Source organism: Bos indicus x Bos taurus, chromosome 19, assembly GCF_003369695.1.
Source record: "Bos indicus x Bos taurus breed Angus x Brahman F1 hybrid chromosome 19, Bos_hybrid_MaternalHap_v2.0, whole genome shotgun sequence".
NCBI classification, from domain to species: Eukaryota; Metazoa; Chordata; class Mammalia; order Artiodactyla; family Bovidae; genus Bos; species Bos indicus x Bos taurus.
The window spans coordinates 24970319-24988700 of NC_040094.1; the positions used below are offsets into that span (position 1 = coordinate 24970319).

The window sequence follows — 18382 nt, forward strand, 5'->3', positions numbered from 1 at the left end:
TATTGATGAGTGTCATTTTAGTAAGATTTTAGAGAGAATCTTATACTCTTTTGAAACAGTCTAGTTTAATTAACAATACAGAAAGAACAAAAATATCCACTCAAGTAATTTCCTTTAAAGATTTCAAAGGTTGGATAAATAGTGTCTCTGGTGGCTCAGTGGTAAAGAATCTGCTGCCAGTGCAGGAGATGTGGGTTCAATCCCTAGGTTGGGAAGATCCCCTGGAGAGGGAAATGGCAACCCTCTCCAGTATTCTTGCCTGGAAAATCCCACAGACAGAGGAGCCTGGCAGGCTACAGTCCCTGGGCTGCAAAAGGTTCAGACACGACTGAGCAACTAAACATCAACAAATAGTATCTAGTCTGATTATGTCTATCATTGTGTGCATACGTGCTAAGTCTCTTCAGTCATGTCTGACTCTTTGTGACCCTACCCTATAGACTGTAGTTCACCAGGCTTCTCTGTCTGTGGGATCCTCCAGGCAAGAATACTGGAGAGCGTTGTCATTCCCTCCTCCAGAGGGTCTTCCCAACCCAAGGATTGAACTGGCATTTCTTATGTCTCTTGCACTGGCAGGCAGGTTCTTTACCACAAGTGCCATCTGGGAAGCCCCATGTCTATCATTATTAGATTATGATTCTGAGACTGATATTTTCATTTGTTCATCCTACTTTTTACCAAGAATTATTGGATACACTTTATATAACCGAGGTTGTAAAAGGTACAGTGATATATCAGCTCCTGCCTCAGAGATTTGAAAGCATAGTAGGGCTGATTAACATCATAGTGCAATTAAAACTGACATTCAGATACTGATTTATATCCTTCAAACCATGGACTTCTGTGATCCTCACACCTGTGACAGTGGTGGGGCAGATTCTATTATTCTTAATATGTAGATGTAGAAGCTGAGCTTCAGACCTTCTCAGATTTACTGTGATAATCAGTATCTTTGCTAGGATAAGAATCAAATATTCCTGGGCTTCCACTCTGCTAAATGGACAATGATGAGTACAAAGTGATCTATCATAAATTGTTATAAGATTTCTGAAAGAGGACTTTCTAGCTGGAAAGATCAAAGACAGCTTCTTGGAGAGGAATGACATTGGGGATGGATTTCCAAGTGCATCCTAAATTCTGAGGGTAGTCTCCAATGCAGGATGACCTCACATTGGTTGTGAAAAAATTCTCCTGCTGAAGAGTTTCCCCAGGGCAGCCTTCATGTCCCGATTCCTCAGACTGTAGATGAAAGGATTTAACATTGGGGTCACTGCTATGTACATCACAGTTATCACTGCATCCTTTAGGTTATAACTAGTCAGAGGGCGGAAGTACATGCCCATGACTGTCCCATAATACAGAGAAACAACGGTGAGGTGGGAGCCACAGGTGGAGAAGGCTTTGAGCACACCTTTGGTGGATGGAACCCGTAAGACTGTGGAAAAGACCCGAACATAAGAGATGATGATGCATAGTAATGGCACGGAGAAAACACCAACCCCCAGGTACATCATCTTCACATTAAAGTGGATGTCAGAACAGGACAGCTTGAGCAAAGGGGTAATGTCACAGTAGAAGTTGGCCACTTCCTGGTTTCCACAGAAGGACAGGCTAGCTGTGAGCAGAGTGTGGGGGAGGGCATTGCCATTTCCAACCACCCAAGACCCAATGACTAGCAGGACACAAGTCCATGGGCTCATGATTGTTGTGTAGTGAAGTGGGCGGGTGATGGCCACAGCTCGATCATAGGCCATAGCAGCCAGGATGTAACTATCTGTGTTACCCAAGGCAATCATAAAATACATTTGTGTTAGGCATCCTCCAAAGGAGATGGCTTTGCTGCCCAGGAGGTGGTTGGCCAGCATCTTAGGGATAGTTACAGAGGAGAAGAAGATGTCAACAAAGGAGAGGTTGGCAAGGAGAAAATACATGGGGTTGTGGAGGCGAATGTCAGAGCAAATGGCCAAGATGATGAGCAGGTTTCCAATCAATGTGGTGGGGTAAATGAACAGGAAAAGTAAGAAGAAGAAGTCTTCCTGTTTTTGCTGGCCAGTAACTCCCAGGAGGATGAAATTGAAGGTAGAAGATTGGTTGTCTTCTCTCATGGATCCTTTAGCAGGAAAGGAGGGAGGAATCCAGAATTATTAGTGTGGTTATTGTATGTATTGATCTTTCTTACCCACCGTTTTTGAGTCACATGACCAACCGTCTCTATAACTGAGCTAACTAAATCTGGAGATAACCTATATTTGGGGGGAAATATCTTTATTGATTGGTAGGACTAATCAAGAATTACCCCTGGACACTCATGAATAAAAACTGAGCAATCTGTGAATCAGAGGTGCTCATCCTCCTCCATCCCAGAACCATCACATCTCTAGGATTTAATGAGTTAACAAATACTAATTTTTATATTGCATGTGCTACTTTGTTAGACCTGGAAAAAGTACAAAATGTGGAAAGTATAAGAATTTCATTCATGTATTCAATACAGAAGACAGAGTTAGATGCTAAGGTGCCATCGCAGATCACAGAGAGAGATGATTTCTGCTGAAATCTTGAAGGGAGAAATAAAAGAACCATATGTCCCCGGGAGAGGAGCCAGGAGGTTCATCAGCATGAATGCTATGAACAGAGACCATGAGTCAGAGTTCCAGGAAATGCTGGGCTGCTGAAATCCATTTTCCTGGAGAGTGTTTATGTTCTAAGATACTTGTCCCATGAGTGTGAAGATGCTGAAGACAGTTTTTCAGAAGAAGCCAAATTCTTCCCTGTGGTATTAGGGGTTCAGGTGAAAGAAATGCCCTCTTAAGTGCTTTGACCTATTGTTGCTTTGTCAGAGAAATAACTTATTTTTCTTAAGGGGTCTGTTAACATGCACTGTTGAATATGGGAGTGCAAGGTTTGTAGCTATTCCCAGAGGCAACAGGCTTTTGTGGGTTCGTCTGCATGCATGCATATGTACACACACAGAGTATTATCTCAGGAAGTAGCTGAGGAATGGCATAACCAAATCAAAACTACCCCTTCCTCACCCTATTTTCATGGATAAGGGCCCAGGAATAACCATTGTCAGAAGGGGAGTGTCTCTCTCCCTCTCTCCTCTCTGTCTCCCCTCTCTCCTCTCTCCTCCCTTCCTCTTTTTCTCTTCATCCAATCAGGAGACCTTGGGTTCTGAATTCAGGCCAAGGTTTGGGTCCCTGTTCTGCCTCTACATCTGTGAAGACAATTCAATTCACCATTTTTTTTCATCTGGTAAAATAGCAATACTTCTGCTTACCTCTCCTGGGATTGTGAGGGTCAAAGGAGATTATGTGTGTAGTGTAGTTACTGGCTATTTAATCCCCTGGTATTACTGTTGTAAAAAGTTTCTTCTCCAACATCCACAGCTTCTACCTGGGGAGTCAGCTCAGACGCTTCCAAAAGGGACTTGGTCCTGTGGCCTTCACTCCTCTTCCATGAATGGAGAGTCTACAGGCAGCGGGTCCAGTTAGTACCAGTTAGCTTTCCTTTCTGGAGGCAGGCATGCTGGAGAATGTGTTAGTAGTAGTCCTAGAGGAGGGTCTCTGGTCCTGTGTTTCTGAGGCAGAAGACACAGGACTGGAATGATTTGAAAAGAGGAGCCCTGAGTTTTCCCACTGTGGAGCAGAAGAGCCAGAAGGAGTTGGCCTGGATGGGGGCTAAAGATGAGGACTCTAGTTTCCTCCTCAAGGAAACATGATGGGTCATATGATAGAGAAAACGGTGAGTGGTTCACTAGGTTATAAAGTCTCTTGAAACATGACTCTCCCGTGTCTTAATTCGGGCCAAAATCAGAGTAATTGTTGAGACTCATTACATGCTGTGCCTTGAGGGGATTCAGTCATTCTCATGAGTAATTTTGTCAGAGTTCTTTTCTAGAAGCAATGATGGGCAACAGTCTCCCAGAGTGTCTCCAGGGTCCAGGCTTTGGGCTCACCTATTCTGGCCTCTCTGTTGAAATGTGGACCCTTGTCCTCTGCTTTAGCACAAACTGGAACCATCCCTTGGGATACAAGGAGTGTGGTAAAATTGAACTCCTGGGCTTTATTCTAGGCTACACTGAAGCCTTTCTGATGTTAAATGTGCAAAGAAGAGTAATTATATTTCATCTTTTATCTGTGATTTGTCTTAGGGGAGGCTATGAGGGAAATTAAACTTTCCTTTTTCTTGTGCTTTGATAGTAAGTCTCTGAATTTTTTCGATTCTTAGAGAAAAAAAAGTTCTATATGTTATCTAGTCCACCTCATGTATGTATCACCTTTGTAACAGCCCTGATTAGTGGTCATGTAAAGAGTTGACTCATTGGAAAAGACTCTGATGCTGGGAGGGATTGGGGGCAGGAGGAGAAGGGAATTACAGAAGATGAGATGGCTGGATGGCATCACTGACTCGATGGATGTGAGTCTGAGTGAACTCCGGGAGTTGGTGATGGACAGGGAGGCCTGGCGTGCTGCGATTCATGGGGTCGCAAAGAGTTGGACATGACTGAGCGACTGATCTGATCTGATCTGATCTGATGCTATATCTTAGCCCCTTCTGTAGTAGCAGTCTGTAGAGGACCATGGTGAAGGCTCTGAGCTCTGACTGGGTTTCAGTCCAGGCTCTGCCTCTTTCGAGCTGTAAGTAACTTTGCATAGTTATTAAATGTACTTGCTCATTTCTGTGGGGCTTCCCAGATGGTGCTGTGGTTAAGAATCTGACTGACAATACAGGAGACATAAGAGACATGGGTTCAATCCCTGGGTTGGGAAGATCTGGAGAAGGGCATGGCACCCCACTCCAGTATTCTTGCCTAGAGAATCCCATGGACAGAGGAACCTGGAGGGCTACAGTCCATGGGGTCGCAAAGAGTTGGACGCAATTGAAGTGACTTAGCATGCATGCACTCATCTGTATAATTGAAATAACAAAGTAGCAGCAGCAGCAACATTCTCAGAAATTTGTTATGAGGATCACATGAACTGATATCTGAAAAGGCCTTAAACCAGAGCCTGGTATATGGTTAGCACTTAGCAAATTTTAGCTGTTATTTTATTATTTCTGTGCTACTTTTTTCCTCCTATAATAGTTCCTATCAACAACCTCTTTTACTACTAGCCACGTAGCTGTTGGATGACTCTCCAAAATCTTCAGATTCTACCGATCTTGAAACATTTGCTGAATCACATTTTCCCTTGAGTTGTTTCAGGTTACGCCATTGTATTTGCTCTGTTATTACTGTTACTCAGATCACAGCCCACTGTCTAGGACTTGGGCTTCACAGACGTGGATAACATAACATCTCATGATAAATATTTTTATCCTGGTAATTTTTTTCTCTTTATGTCCTTTTAAAAATATCTTACTAATTCCACTTTTTATTTTCTGAGGGCTCAACTAGGGGCAAGGAATTGTGTAATGGCATCAGAGAGAACTATGAAGAAAACCATGTTTTAACCTCAAACATTACAACTGTTTCTATGTAAAGTGTCTACAACTTTCCTTAGCTTATAAAAAGAATCTCTTACCTCCCATGTGCTAAAGAGAAAATCCTGTGGATTGTCACAGAGGCTAAAATTTACTGTCTGTTATAAAATCCCAAACTTTGTTAAATCTCTTCTAAAGATACTAAAAAATGACCTATGCAATATATTTGCAGAATAACAGAAGAGGAAAAACACCTTAAGTACTTGGATGAAAAATTGTATTAGAAAGTTCTCTAAAGAAGGGAACAAAAAAAAATTTTTTTTAATTTTAAAATATTTTAAGACCTTTAAAATAAGAGAGTATGAGACAAATAAATTTAGATGAAAATGAAAATGACATAGAAACAGCAAACAGAAGTGAATGAGGAACACTACATGATTGTACTTGGCATTTTAGGCAGAATTGACAACATTTCAGAAAATAAATGAGCAGTATTCAGGACAATCCAGAAATTGTCTTCATCTGTCCAGGAGGATTATTTGACAGCTCTCCTTGGAGATATGAGCATTAGATATGTGGTCTTCCTTCTTCTGAGCACCAGTGTTCTGGTAACACCACCTTTTGCCTTTTGCTCCCTTGAGATATTGTAACTTCTTGCAGTTTTTACTCTGGGTTACTCAGCCTTTTTTACTCTGGTTAGCTCAGCATTTTCTTTTTTCATCTTTAGTCTCTTTTAGGATATATTAGTATATTAATACTATATATCTAATTGTAGTAGTCATGTATGGATGTGATAATTGGACCATAAAGAAGGCTGAGTGCCAAAGAATTGATGCTTTTAAACTGTGGCCTTGGAGAAGACTCTTGAGAGTCCCTTGGACTGCAAGGAGATGAACCAGTCAATCCTAAAGGAAATCAACCCTGAATACACTTTGGAAGGACTAATGCTGAAGCAGAAGCTCCAATATTTTGGTCACCTGATGCAAACAGCTGACTCATGGGAAAAGACTTTAATGCTGGGAAAGATTGAGGGCAAAAGGAGAAGAGGGCAGCAGAGGATGAGATGGTTGGATAGGATCATGGACTAAATGAAAATGAACTTGGGCAAACTCCAGGAGATAATGAGGGACAGGCAGGACTGGTGTGCTGCAGTTCATGGGGTTGCAAAGAGTCAGACACGATTTAGCAACTGAACAACAATCTAATTCCCTGTATTAAATCTTCTTTTTTTAACTTGCTATTCATTTTTTATTTAACTTTTTATTGGAGTATAGTTGATTTACAATGTTGTATTAGTTTCAGCAAAACGAATCAGTTTTACATATACATACTCTTTTTTTTTTTTTAAGATTCTTTTTCCATATAGGCCATTATAGAGAACTGACTAGAGTTCAATGTGCTATACAATAGGTTCTTAATAGTTAGCTGTTTTTTTAAAAAATGATTTCTTTGATCGTACTGGGTCTTTTGTTTCTGTGCGGGCTTTGTTCTGGTTGCAGCGCATGTCACGCTCCAGTTTCGGTGTGTGGGCTTCTCATTGCAGGGGCTTCTCTTGTTGCAGAGCTTAGAGCACTCAGTCTTCAGGAGTTGTGGTATGTGGGCTCAATAGTGGTGGCTTCTGGGCTCTAGAGCACAGGCTCAATAGTTAGAGCACACTGGTTTAGCTGTTCTGCAGCATGTGAGATCTTCCTGGATGAGGGATTGAACCCATATCTCCTGCATTGGCAAGTGGATTCTTTACCACTGAACCACGAGGGAAGCCCCTGGCTATCTATTGTATATGCAGTAGTATGTATATGCCAGTCCCAATCTCCCAGTTTATCCCTCGTTCCTTATCTTCTGTTAACCATGTTTGTTTTCTACATCCGTGACTCTAGTTCTGTTTTGTAAATAAGTTCATTTGGACGATTTTTTTTAGATTCCACATCGAAGTGATATCAACCATTTTGTGGGAGGTAAATCTTCTTATTTAAACATACCTGTTATGATTTCTGTTCCCAGAGTGAATCCTTTTTGACATTTGAGGTACATAATGGATGCAATATCCACTATGATTACATATAATCATGATTATATTACAGTTTAGAGACTAACAGCGTCATATATTTTGCTTTCCTCCAGCATGCACTTTATATGACCAAGACTGTGAAAGGTATGGTGATATGTTAAGACAGCTTCTGCCTTAAGAGGCTTGCAAACAGTAGAGGTGATTAAATGTAGTAATCTAATAATTAGCATAATCATTAAAAAATCTAATGACACTTGAATAGTGATTTACAGCCTTCGTAGTCTGAGCCATAGTGATCCTTGTACCTTATGACAGTGGCTGGGCAGGTATTATTATTCTTTACATGTGGATGTAGAGGCTGAACCTCAGTCTTTCTCACTTGTCCTCTCACAGTCAGTTGTTTAACTGGGACATGAACCCAATATTCCTGCCAAAGCAAAACAAAACGTACAAAGTGGTGATTTGAGTAATGTGGTTCATAACTGTTATAAGATTTCTGAGAGGAGGAATTTCCAGAAGGAAAGATCTAGGCAGCTTTTTGGAGGGGATGACGTTGGGGATGGGTCTGCGGGTATACCCTAATTGGTGACTGCAGTCTTCAGTGTATGAGCTCATGTTGGATGTGAGGACGTTCTCTTGCTGAAGAGTTTTTCCAGGGCATCTTTCATGACCCTATTTCTCAGAGTATAGATGAAAGGATTTAACACTGGAGTTACTGCGATGTACATCACGGTTATCACTGCATCCTTTAGGCTGTAACTAGTCAGAGGGCGGAAGTACATGCCCATGACTGTCCCATAATACAGAGAAACAACGGTGAGGTGGGAGCCACAGGTGGAGAAGGCTTTGAGCACACCTTTGGTGGATGGAACCCGTAAGACTGTGGAAAAGACTCGAACATAAGAGATGATGATGCATAGTAATGGCATGGAAAAAACACCAACCCCCAGGTACATCATCTTCACATTAAAGTGGATGTCAGAACAGGACAGCTTGAGCAAAGGGGTAATGTCACAGTAGAAGTTGGCCACTTCCTGGTTTCCACAGAAGGACAGGCTAGCTGTGAGCAGAGTGTGGGGGAGGGCATTGCCATTTCCAACCACCCAAGACCCAATGACTAGCAGGACACAAGTCCATGGGCTCATAATTATTGTGTAATGAAGTGGGCGGGTGATGGCCACAGCTCGATCATAGGCCATAGCAGCCAGGATGTAACTATCTGTGTTACCCAAGGCAATCATGAAATACATCTGTGTTAGGCATCCTCCAAAGGAGATGGCTTTGCTGCCCAGGAGGTGGTTGGCCAGCGCCTTAGGGATGGTTACAGAGGAGAAGAAGATGTCAACGAAGGAGAGGTTGGCAAGAAGAAAATACATGGGGTTGTGGAGGCGAATGTCAGAGTGAATGGCCAAGATGATGAGCAGGTTTCCAATCAATGTGATGGGGTAAATGAACAAGAAAAGGACGAAGAAGAAGTCTTCTTGTTCCTGATGACTACTAACTCCTAGGAGGAAGAAATCCAGGACAGAGGATTGGTTTTCATCTCTCATAGCTCCTTTGTTAGCAAGGGAAGAAAAGAAACCAGAATTTTTAGTGAAGTACCATGTCTAATATATTCTTTATTCACCACATTGGATTACCTGTGTTTATACTTGGGTATGCTAAATTCAGAGATGATTAATATTTTGGGAAAATGATCCCTTTTCATCAATCAGAGAGCCTTTGACAAATTCTAAGAAGATGAGTGATGCCCATTCTCCTGAATAAAAACCTTTGATTTAATCATTCAGCAATTAAATTTCAATTAGTGTGTGCTAGATACTTTGTAAGGCCTTGTGGAAAAACCATGAGCATGTTGAAAATATGGTTGTCTATTTATTTGACATATATGACATAGTCTCTGCTCTTAGGGACCTTATAACTTCATGCGGAATCCTATTTGTCACAGGAATTTTATTGTACATGATAGGAAAAGGACAGCATTCTAGAGTATTTGAAGAAAAAACTTCAGTACAAAGAATGTGTCATACATGCAGCATCCTGGATAATTAGAAACCGTTCTATTGACTGATCCCAGAGCCCAGGTGGTATCAGGTGTCTGCACTGGTGTTCAGTCAGTTCAGTTCAGTTGCTCAGTTGTATCCAACTCTTTGCAACCCCATGAACAGCAGCACGCCAGGCCTCCCTGTCCAGCACCAACTCGCGGAGTTTACCCAAACTCATATCCATTCAGTTGGTGATGCCATCCAACTATCTCATCCTCTGTCATCCCCTTCTCCTCCTGCCCTCAATCTTTGCCAGCATCAGGGTCTTTTCAGATGAGTCAGCTCTTTGCATCAGGTGGCCAGAGTACTGGAGTTTCAGCTTCAACATCAGTCTTTCCAAAGAACACCCAGGACTGATCTCCTTTAGGATGGACTGGTTGGATCTCCTTACAGTCCAAGGAACGCTCAAGAGTCTTCTCCAACACCACAGTTCAAAAGCATCAATTCTTCTGCACTCAGCTTTCTTTATAGTCCAACTCTCACATCCATACATGACTACTGGAAAAACCATAACCTTTACGAGATGGACCTTTGTTGACAAAGTAATGTCTCTGCTTTTTAATGTGCTGTCTAGGTTTGTCATAACTTTCCTTCCAAGGAGTAAGCGTCTTTTAATTTCATGGCTGCGATCACCATCTGCAGTGATTTTGGAGCCCCCCAAAATAAAATCAGCCAGTTTCCCCATCTATTTGCCATGAAGTGATGGGACCAGATGCCATAATCTTTTCTGAATGTTGAGTTTTAAAGCCAACTTTTTCACTCTCCTCTGTCACTTTCATCAGAGGCTTTTTAGTTCTTCTTCACTTTCTGCCATAAAGGTGGTGTCATCTGCATTTCTGAGGTTATTGATATTTCTCCCGGCAATCTTGATTCCAGCTTGTGCTTCCTCCAGCCCAGCATTTCTCATGACATACTCTGCATATAAATTAAATAAGCAGGGTGACAATATACAGCCTTGACGTATTCCTTTTCCTATTTAGAACCAGTCTGTTGTTCCATGTCCAGTTCTAACTGTTGCTTCCTGACCTGCATATAGGTTTCTCAAGAGGCAGGTCAGGTGGTGTGGTATTTCCATCTCTTTCAGAATTGTCCACAGTTTATTGTGATCCACACAGCCAAAGGCTTTGGCATAGTCAATAAAGCAGAAATAGATGTTTTTTTCTGGAACTCTCTGGTGTTAGAAGATTGTAAATCAAAAGACGGGCTTCCCAGGTGACTCAGTGGTAAAGAATTCACCTGCCGATGCAGGAGATGCAGGAGATGAAGTTTCAGTCCCTGGGTGGGGAAGATCTCCTGGAGTAGGAAATGGCAACCCATTCCAATATTCTTGCCTGGAAAATTCCATGGACAGAGGAGCCTGGTGGACTACAGTCCATGGGGTGGCAAACAGTCAGACACGACTGAGTGACTGAGCACACGTGTACGCGGATCAGAAAGACAACTGGGAATAGGTCCTAGCAAAGCAAGCCTAGTAAAATTCCTCCTCAGATGTCCCATTTTCAAAGTATTTATTTTCTACTAGCTCTTGGTAGGTTTTACCTCTTTTCCACACCCTTAATTATATATAAGCTCAATGCTTTCTGTTTTCCCTCGCTTTGCTATGTTATTTCTTTTGGTGACTCATTCAACCCCATTGTGGCTTCAGCCACTGCTTAGTAGACTGTCTGATCTACATCTGTACACTTGATCTCTCTTTACTTTATTGCCACATTTGTTGTCCTGTAACATGTCTACGAATCCCTATACACTGCATATGCAACCTAAATAGTTGGCAAGGTTTTTTTGAAAAGGAAAACCTTCTTTATTTTTATCTCTTCCAGAGAGATTCTTGTGAAATAGTGTTCATTTTGTGTACCAATAAGTTTACACTCAATATTTCTTGAATTATACCCAGGTTTATTATATGGGCTCCCCACATGTGGTGTACTCCTGGGCACACTCATCCAGTTTTCCCTCACCTCGTCATCTGATCTTGTTGATTTAATTTCAAATAATTGGTCTATAACCCAACCTTTCTATTTATTGTCTCTGTACTTTAAAATTAATTTTTAATTGGGGTATAATTGCTTTGCATTGTGGTGTTAGGTTCTTCTGTATATCAAACTCAATCAGTTATACATACATATATCCCCTCTTTTTTCAGATTTCCTTCCCATTTAGGTTGCCAAGGAACATTGAGTAGATTTCCCTGTGCTATATAGTAGGTTCTCATTAATTATCTATTTTATACATAGTAGTGTGTGGATGTCAATCCTAGTCTCCCAGTTTATCCCATCTCCCCTTCCCCCATTGGTATCCATAGTTTGTTTTTATATAGTGTAGTATCGCTTATATGTGAAATCTAGAAAAATGGTACAGATGAACTTATTGACAAAGCAGAAGTAGAGACTCAGTGCTTTAGTTTTGACAACCATAATTTTCTATCTGATACATTATAATTTATGTCTAGATTCTGAATGGGAGTATATTATCAACTCTAGAATTACAGTTATTGCTGGAATGAAAAGAAAAAATTGAGATTTGGGATGGGAATAAATGGAGTTTTGAATGTATCTAATATTTATTTCTTTAAAAAATTTGGAGCAAACTGAATCACTTTGCTGAATACCTGAAACTAACTCAACATTGTAAATCAACCATATTCCAAAAAAAAAACTGGAGTAAATTTGACCAAATCTTATATTTGTTAAATCTAGGTAATAAGTTTTTTAAATGTTATACTCTTTGTCATTATGATGTTTTAATAATTTTATAATAAGTAAATTTAACTTAAAATATACATTTCACAGGTTGGATGATAACTGGGTCTAGAGTATAGTCATGAAGCTGGATGGTTCTATTCTATTTTTCAGTCAATGTAGGAGACAAAATGTTCCTTGTGAAGAGGTTAAAAATAAATGGAAGTTATTTAGACTGGGAATGGGGACCCAGGGGCCAAATACAATGCTCATCTAGGCTTACTTATAGAGATGGCTGCTTATTGAACTCACAATTATATTATAAAATACAAATGGGATTCTGTCTATCTCTTTAAAACCACTCATTTTCTACATATCACCTAAGAGATGAAGTCCAAGTTTCTTATGGAAAAAATCTCAAGGACCAATTGTTTAGACAGTGAAGGGTATCTTCAGGCAGAACCACATGTATATCTTTATCAGAAGCTGAGGCTTCAGGTACGGGAATAAGAAGAATTCAATTAGGAAAAGAAATTTGGGGTTATATTGTGAGGAGTTTTGACCAACACAGGTAATTTGTACTTTATTCATTAGGTACAAAGATAATATAGTGGATGTGAGTACAATTAACCTTTTCTGATAATACAGATATGCAACCTTTTATTTAACATAAATAGAAATTTGGACATATATATTAAATGACTGATTCATAAGGCAATATTTTGAATGCTTATCTTGTGCAAGAACAACCACAAGGAAATAAAAAGATAAATAATGAAAGAATATAAGACTGCACCAGAAAAGAAGCGGTTGGTATAATCAACACAGGAACCAAAGAAACAGGGAACGAGAGCAGAGAGATTCCTGAGCACAGGGACTGATGATAGAGATCCTTAGTGGTGGATGTCAGTGTCATCATGGGGAGAAATGATTTCTGCAGAAACCCTAGAGAAAGAGGTATGGAGAGGAGCCAGGGATGGGAAAAAGGGGGCAGGCAGGGATCAGCGTGAAGCTACAGGCAGAGTAAGAGCTTCGAGTTCCCTGGAATTAAGCCAGAGTCCCAGGAAATGCTGCCTGCTAAAATCCGGTTTCATGGAAGATGTTTAGACTCTGTGATATCTGTGGCATGAGTGTGGTGATGCTGAGGACAGAAGAAGCCAAATGCTTCCCCTTGTTGTATGACGCAGGAAACATACCAAAAGGCATCCTCCGAGTGCTCTGAGACTCCCCGATAGGCCGGCGCATCGATGCTTTGACAATGAAATAACATAATTTCCTGAAGGAGCTTCTTAGCATGCACCATTGAATGTTGTGGTGAAAGGACTGCCGTCCTTAGCTCTTTTCTAAAATAATGCACTTGTGTGACCGCTAGTATGTGCACTCACAAACAGTATTACTTTAGAAAGTGGACAGTTCAAGACTGAGACAACCAAGTCAGAGCTACTCCATCTCATCCTGTTTTTTTTTAGAGAAAGCCCAAGGAGAAGTTTTATCAGAAGAGAAGCATGTTCTCCCTGTCTCTGTGTGTGTGTGTCTCTCTCTCACACACACACCCATCAAATCTTGAGAACTTTGGTTCTTGAGTCCTAGTTTTGCTACCATCTCTATTTGACTTTAGGTGATTCAGTTAATTATTTTTTCATCTGATAAAAGCATATAATAATTCTACTTACCTCTTGAGGGTTTTATGAGACTCAAAGGAGATAATACATGTAGTGCAGTTGCCGGTTATCTATCTCATGCTGTCACTGTGATAGAGAGTCATTTCTCCAATATCCAAAGCCCCTACCTGGGAAGTCAGCTCAGATAATGTTCGAAAAAGGTCCTGTTCTTGTGGCCTTCTGGCCTCTTCCACAGAAGGGAATTTTACAGCCACCTGTTCTAGCAGATTCCTCCTGGGGAGTAGGTGTGCTGGAGAAAGTACTGATAGTAGCTTGGCAGAGATGGTCGTCTCTTCCTGTGGGAAAGGAGATAGGCCCAGGGTGGTTTGGAGAGAAGGACCCCAAGTTTCCTAATTGTGGAGCAGAAGGGGTGGGAAGAGATGTCCTGGATGGAGACTGGAGATGAAGATTCTAGCTTCCTCTGTAAGGAAGCAAGGTGTTCACAGCAAGGAGAACATTTGGAATTATGCATCAGGTTTTAAAGTCTCCTGAAACATGATTCACTCAGACCTTCATTCCAACCAGTCAGAGTAATTGTGGAGACTCCTTGCGTGCTCCTACAGCTGTGCCCTAATGGGACACAGTGGTTCTCAGGAGTAATTGATCTCAGAGTTCTTCCCTAGAAAAAAAGGATGGGCAACATCTTCCCAGAGTATGTCTCCAGGGTCAAAGCCCTGGGTTGACCTATTCTGGCCTCTTTGTTGGAAAGTGGGCCCCTATTCTCTGCTTCAGCACAAAATGGAACCAGCCCTTGGGAGCTGTAAAGATTATGGTACAATTAAGCTCCTGTCTTACTTCCAGCCTACACAGAAATCTTTCTGGTGTTAAGTGTGAAACATAATATAGTTCTATTTCATCTTTATCTAGAACTCTATCTGAGAAAAGAATAGAAATTTATATTTTCAAAAAACCTTCTTCCCATGTAGACTGGTGGTGGTGGTTTAGTCACTAAGTCGTGTCTGACTCTTTGTGACCCCATGGACTATAGCCCACCAGGCTCCTCTGTCCATGGGATTTTCCAGGCAAGCATACTGGAATGGGTTGCCATTTCCTTCTCCAGGGGATCTTCCCCACCCAGGGATCAAACCTGGGTCTCCTGCATTGCAGATGGATTCTTTACCAACTGAGCCATCAAGGAAGCCCCCAAGGTAGTCTAGACACGCTTTAAATGGCTGCTTTTTCACTGTGTCCTGGGACAGGTGAGTCTGTGCTCAGGCTCCTCAGTAACATCCCTCCCTCCTGTAGGTTGTTGCATAGGGGTTGGGGTTCCTGTGGGTACCACGTCTCCATCTTTCCTACCCATTTCTTTCTTTTTAAAAGATTTCTTTATTCATTTTTTGGCTGTGCTGCATCTTCATTGCTGCTCATGGGCGTTCACTAGTTGTGGCGTGCAGGGGTTACTCTTTGTTGCAGTGCGCAGGCTTCTCATTGCGGTGGCTTCTCTTGTTGCAGAGCACAGGCTCTAGGGTGCATGGGCTTCAGTAGTTGTGACACGTGGGCTCAGTAGTTGTGGCTCTCAGGCTCTAGAGTGTGTGCTCAGTGGCTGTGACACATGGGTTCAGTTGTCCCATGGCATGTGGAATCTTCCCAGGCCAGAGATGGAACCCTGGTCCCCTGCATTGGCAGGCAGATTCGTAACCACTGGACCACCAGGGAAGCTCCCCATTTCTTTATTTTTTAAGATTGTTTTTTGAAATGGACCATTTAAAAAGTCTCTGTTGAATTTCCTATAGTATTTCTTCTGTTCTATGCTTTTTTTTTTTTTTTTTTTTGGTGTGAGCCATGTGGGATTTAGCTCCCTGAGCAGGGGTGGAACCCAAACTCCCTGCATTGGAAGGTGAAGTCCTAACTACTGGACTGCCAGGGAAGCCCCTTTCCTACCCATTGCTGGGTGGTCCGTCTGTGTGTAAAAGCCACTCAGTCAACCCTCAGCTCTTTGGAAGGAATTGCTGTGTTTGTGTTAATAGGTATAGATTTGGTGTGTCTGTGCGTGATGCCATCTTGGTCCCCTTCTCTTATACTAACGCATATATATGGAATTTAGAAAGATGGTAACAATAACCCTGTATACGAGACAGCAAAAGAGACACTGATGTATAGAACAGTCTTTTGGACTCTGTGGGAGAGGGAGAGGGTGGGATGATTTGGGAGAATGGCATTGAAATATGTATAATATCATATATGAAACGAGTTGCCAGTCCACGTTCGATGCACGATACTGGATGCTTGGGGCTGGTGCAATGGGATGACCCAGAGGGATGGTACGGGGAGGGAGGAGGGAGGAGGGTTCAGGATGGGGAAGACATGTATACTTGTGGCGGATGCATTTCGATATATGGCAAAACCAATACAATATTGTAAAGTTAAAAAATAAAATTAAATTAAAAAAAATTAAAAACAAAAACCCGTGATTTTAGAGAAAAAATAATTCCTCTGCTTTTATTTTTTTACCCCAGCCCATGGCCCAGTGTCACACCCCTGAACAATTTACACGACTTCCTGGGAAACCAGAGATGTAAATGAATGTGACAGCTGTGGTTCACGTTACTAGCATTCTCTCCTTGTGGATTTCCTTGGCATCCTCTTTGTGACACCAGATATATTTAGATGGACTGAACGATGGTGTAAGGATAGACACTGAGACTAGAAGAATCACTTCACTGCTTTAAAGCTGGTAACTTCTATGAGCGCCCATATTTCCCAGTTCTGTCCTATCGTTCCACTAGCGCTGTGTCCGCAGTGCCCTCTCTAATTGTAAAAATTCTAGCCAAGTCTTCTGCCAGTGCACACATTCTGACTTGCTTATATATCTATCCTTATTATTTTATGTCTCCTCTGTGGGTCAGCTTAGCCAGGGGAATGTGCTGGTCATGAGGAAAACTGAATTTGAATCCTCATCTGCCTGTTGTTTGTTGTTTGGTTGCTAAGTCGTGACTCTTTGCGAGTCTGTAGACTGTAGCCACCAGGCTCCTCTGTCCAGGGGATTTCTCAGGCAAGAATACTGGAGTGGGTCGTCATTTTCTCCCCTGAGGAATCTTCCTGACCCACGTATGGAACCTAGGTCTCCTGCATTGCAGGCGGATTCTTTACCATTGAGCCACCCTCCTCTTGAAACACATCAATGAAGTCATTTCACCTTTTGGAGGTTTGGTGTTCCTGTCTGTATAAGAGGGCTACAATTTTGTGCTGCAGGGCCTTTTGAAAATGTAAAGAGACAATAATGTATGTGATATAGTAAGAGAACATACACACACGTGTATTGGGTTGGCCAAAAATTTCATTCAGGTTTTTCTATAAGATCTTAATCAAGAACTCTTAAAAAGTAATTTTTATAGGAGTAGAGTTGTTCACAATGTTGTGTGAGTTTCCATGGTAAAGCAAAGTGAATCAGCCATACATATACCTACATGCCCTTCCTTTTGGGCTTTCTTCCCATTCAGGTCACCACCGTGAGTTAAGCAGAGTTCCCTGCACTATACACTATGTTCTCATTAGTTACCTATGTTGGTATCAATAATGTATGTGTGTCAGCTGATTTTTTTGCCAACCCAATATATTTGATCTTTAAAGAAAGATCTACTTTTTCTGAAACTATATGGTGCATTTGGAGCTTCTTTTGTTGCACTCATCACTGTTTTCCTTGTGTTGGCTATTGTTTCATCTTTTTTCCAAAACAAGCATTTGCAGGCCCACTCAATGTTATTATAACAACACAATAAAAATACACTGTGAGGTGTGGTTTGATGAATAGAAAATTGAGAGACACATAGCTTGACTCATAGGAACATCAAGTCAAACTTGTACAAATTTCTTTTTCCTCCAACCAGAATCCTCATTCTCCATTATGCCCCCCTTTTCTTGAAATTTAGTCATTCTACAGAGGCTCTTAGATAATTTTATCTGTTCCCAAACTTTACTTATCAGTGCCACTTTGATTCATGCTCTGTTAATTTTGCTGCAAAGCTTCATATCTTCATTGTATGATTTATTGAACATTTCCCTGAGTGTGTTCCTCAGGAACCTTTAAAGTCTGCCCAAAATAAACCTGGTTTTCTTAAAATTATTCTCTTATTCATTATTTTCAATAAAAGCATCATTTTCTAGGGGCTTCCCAGGTGACTCAGTGGTAAAGAATCTGCCTGCAATTGAGGAGACACATTGGGTCAGGAAGATCCCCTGGAGGAGGACATGGCAACTCACTCCAGTATTCTTGCCTGGAGAGCCCCATGGACAGAGGAGCCTGGTGTCTACAATCCATGGGATCGCAAAGAGTCAGAACGACTGAAACGACTTAGCACACACTCATGAGGATTCAGAGCCCCAGGAATGAACATTTGCATCAACTCCGCAGGTTAGGACCAAGAAAAAGCAGCTTGGCAGCTCCTTTCAGAGATGTGAGCTTCAGGCATGTGGTCATCCCTCTACTGAACTCCTAGATTCTGGTAACACCACCTATCCCTTTCCTTTCCCACAGTTCTAGTGAAAACAGCTTCTTTTTGCAGTCAGTAACTTTTGGATTATATCAGTATTCATCTTTTATCTTGTTTTAGTCACTTTCAGAAT

General features: G+C 41.5%; 2 protein-coding genes across 2 annotated transcripts; both read right to left on the reverse strand.

Moving 5' to 3' along the window:
* Positions 1-1166: 1166 nt before the first annotated feature.
* Positions 1167-2105, reverse strand: LOC113878297 (olfactory receptor 1A1). Its single transcript, XM_027519326.1, has one exon. It carries the CDS (start codon positions 2103-2105, stop codon positions 1167-1169), a length of 939 nt encoding a protein of 312 aa, XP_027375127.1.
* A 5941-nt stretch (positions 2106-8046) lies between these two features.
* LOC113878298 (olfactory receptor 1A1-like) lies at positions 8047-8985 on the reverse strand. The gene has a single exon (XM_027519327.1). The coding sequence runs from the start codon at positions 8983-8985 to the stop codon at positions 8047-8049; it is 939 nt and encodes a 312-aa protein (XP_027375128.1).
* Positions 8986-18382: the final 9397 nt, after the last annotated feature.

What these genes read in the sequence shown, in the direction of transcription:
- LOC113878297 (XM_027519326.1), bottom strand. Translation starts at nt 2,105, where the DNA reads ATGAGAGAAGACAACCAATCTTCTACCTTCAATTTCATCCTCCTGGGA.
- LOC113878298 (XM_027519327.1), bottom strand. Translation starts at nt 8,985, where the DNA reads ATGAGAGATGAAAACCAATCCTCTGTCCTGGATTTCTTCCTCCTAGGA.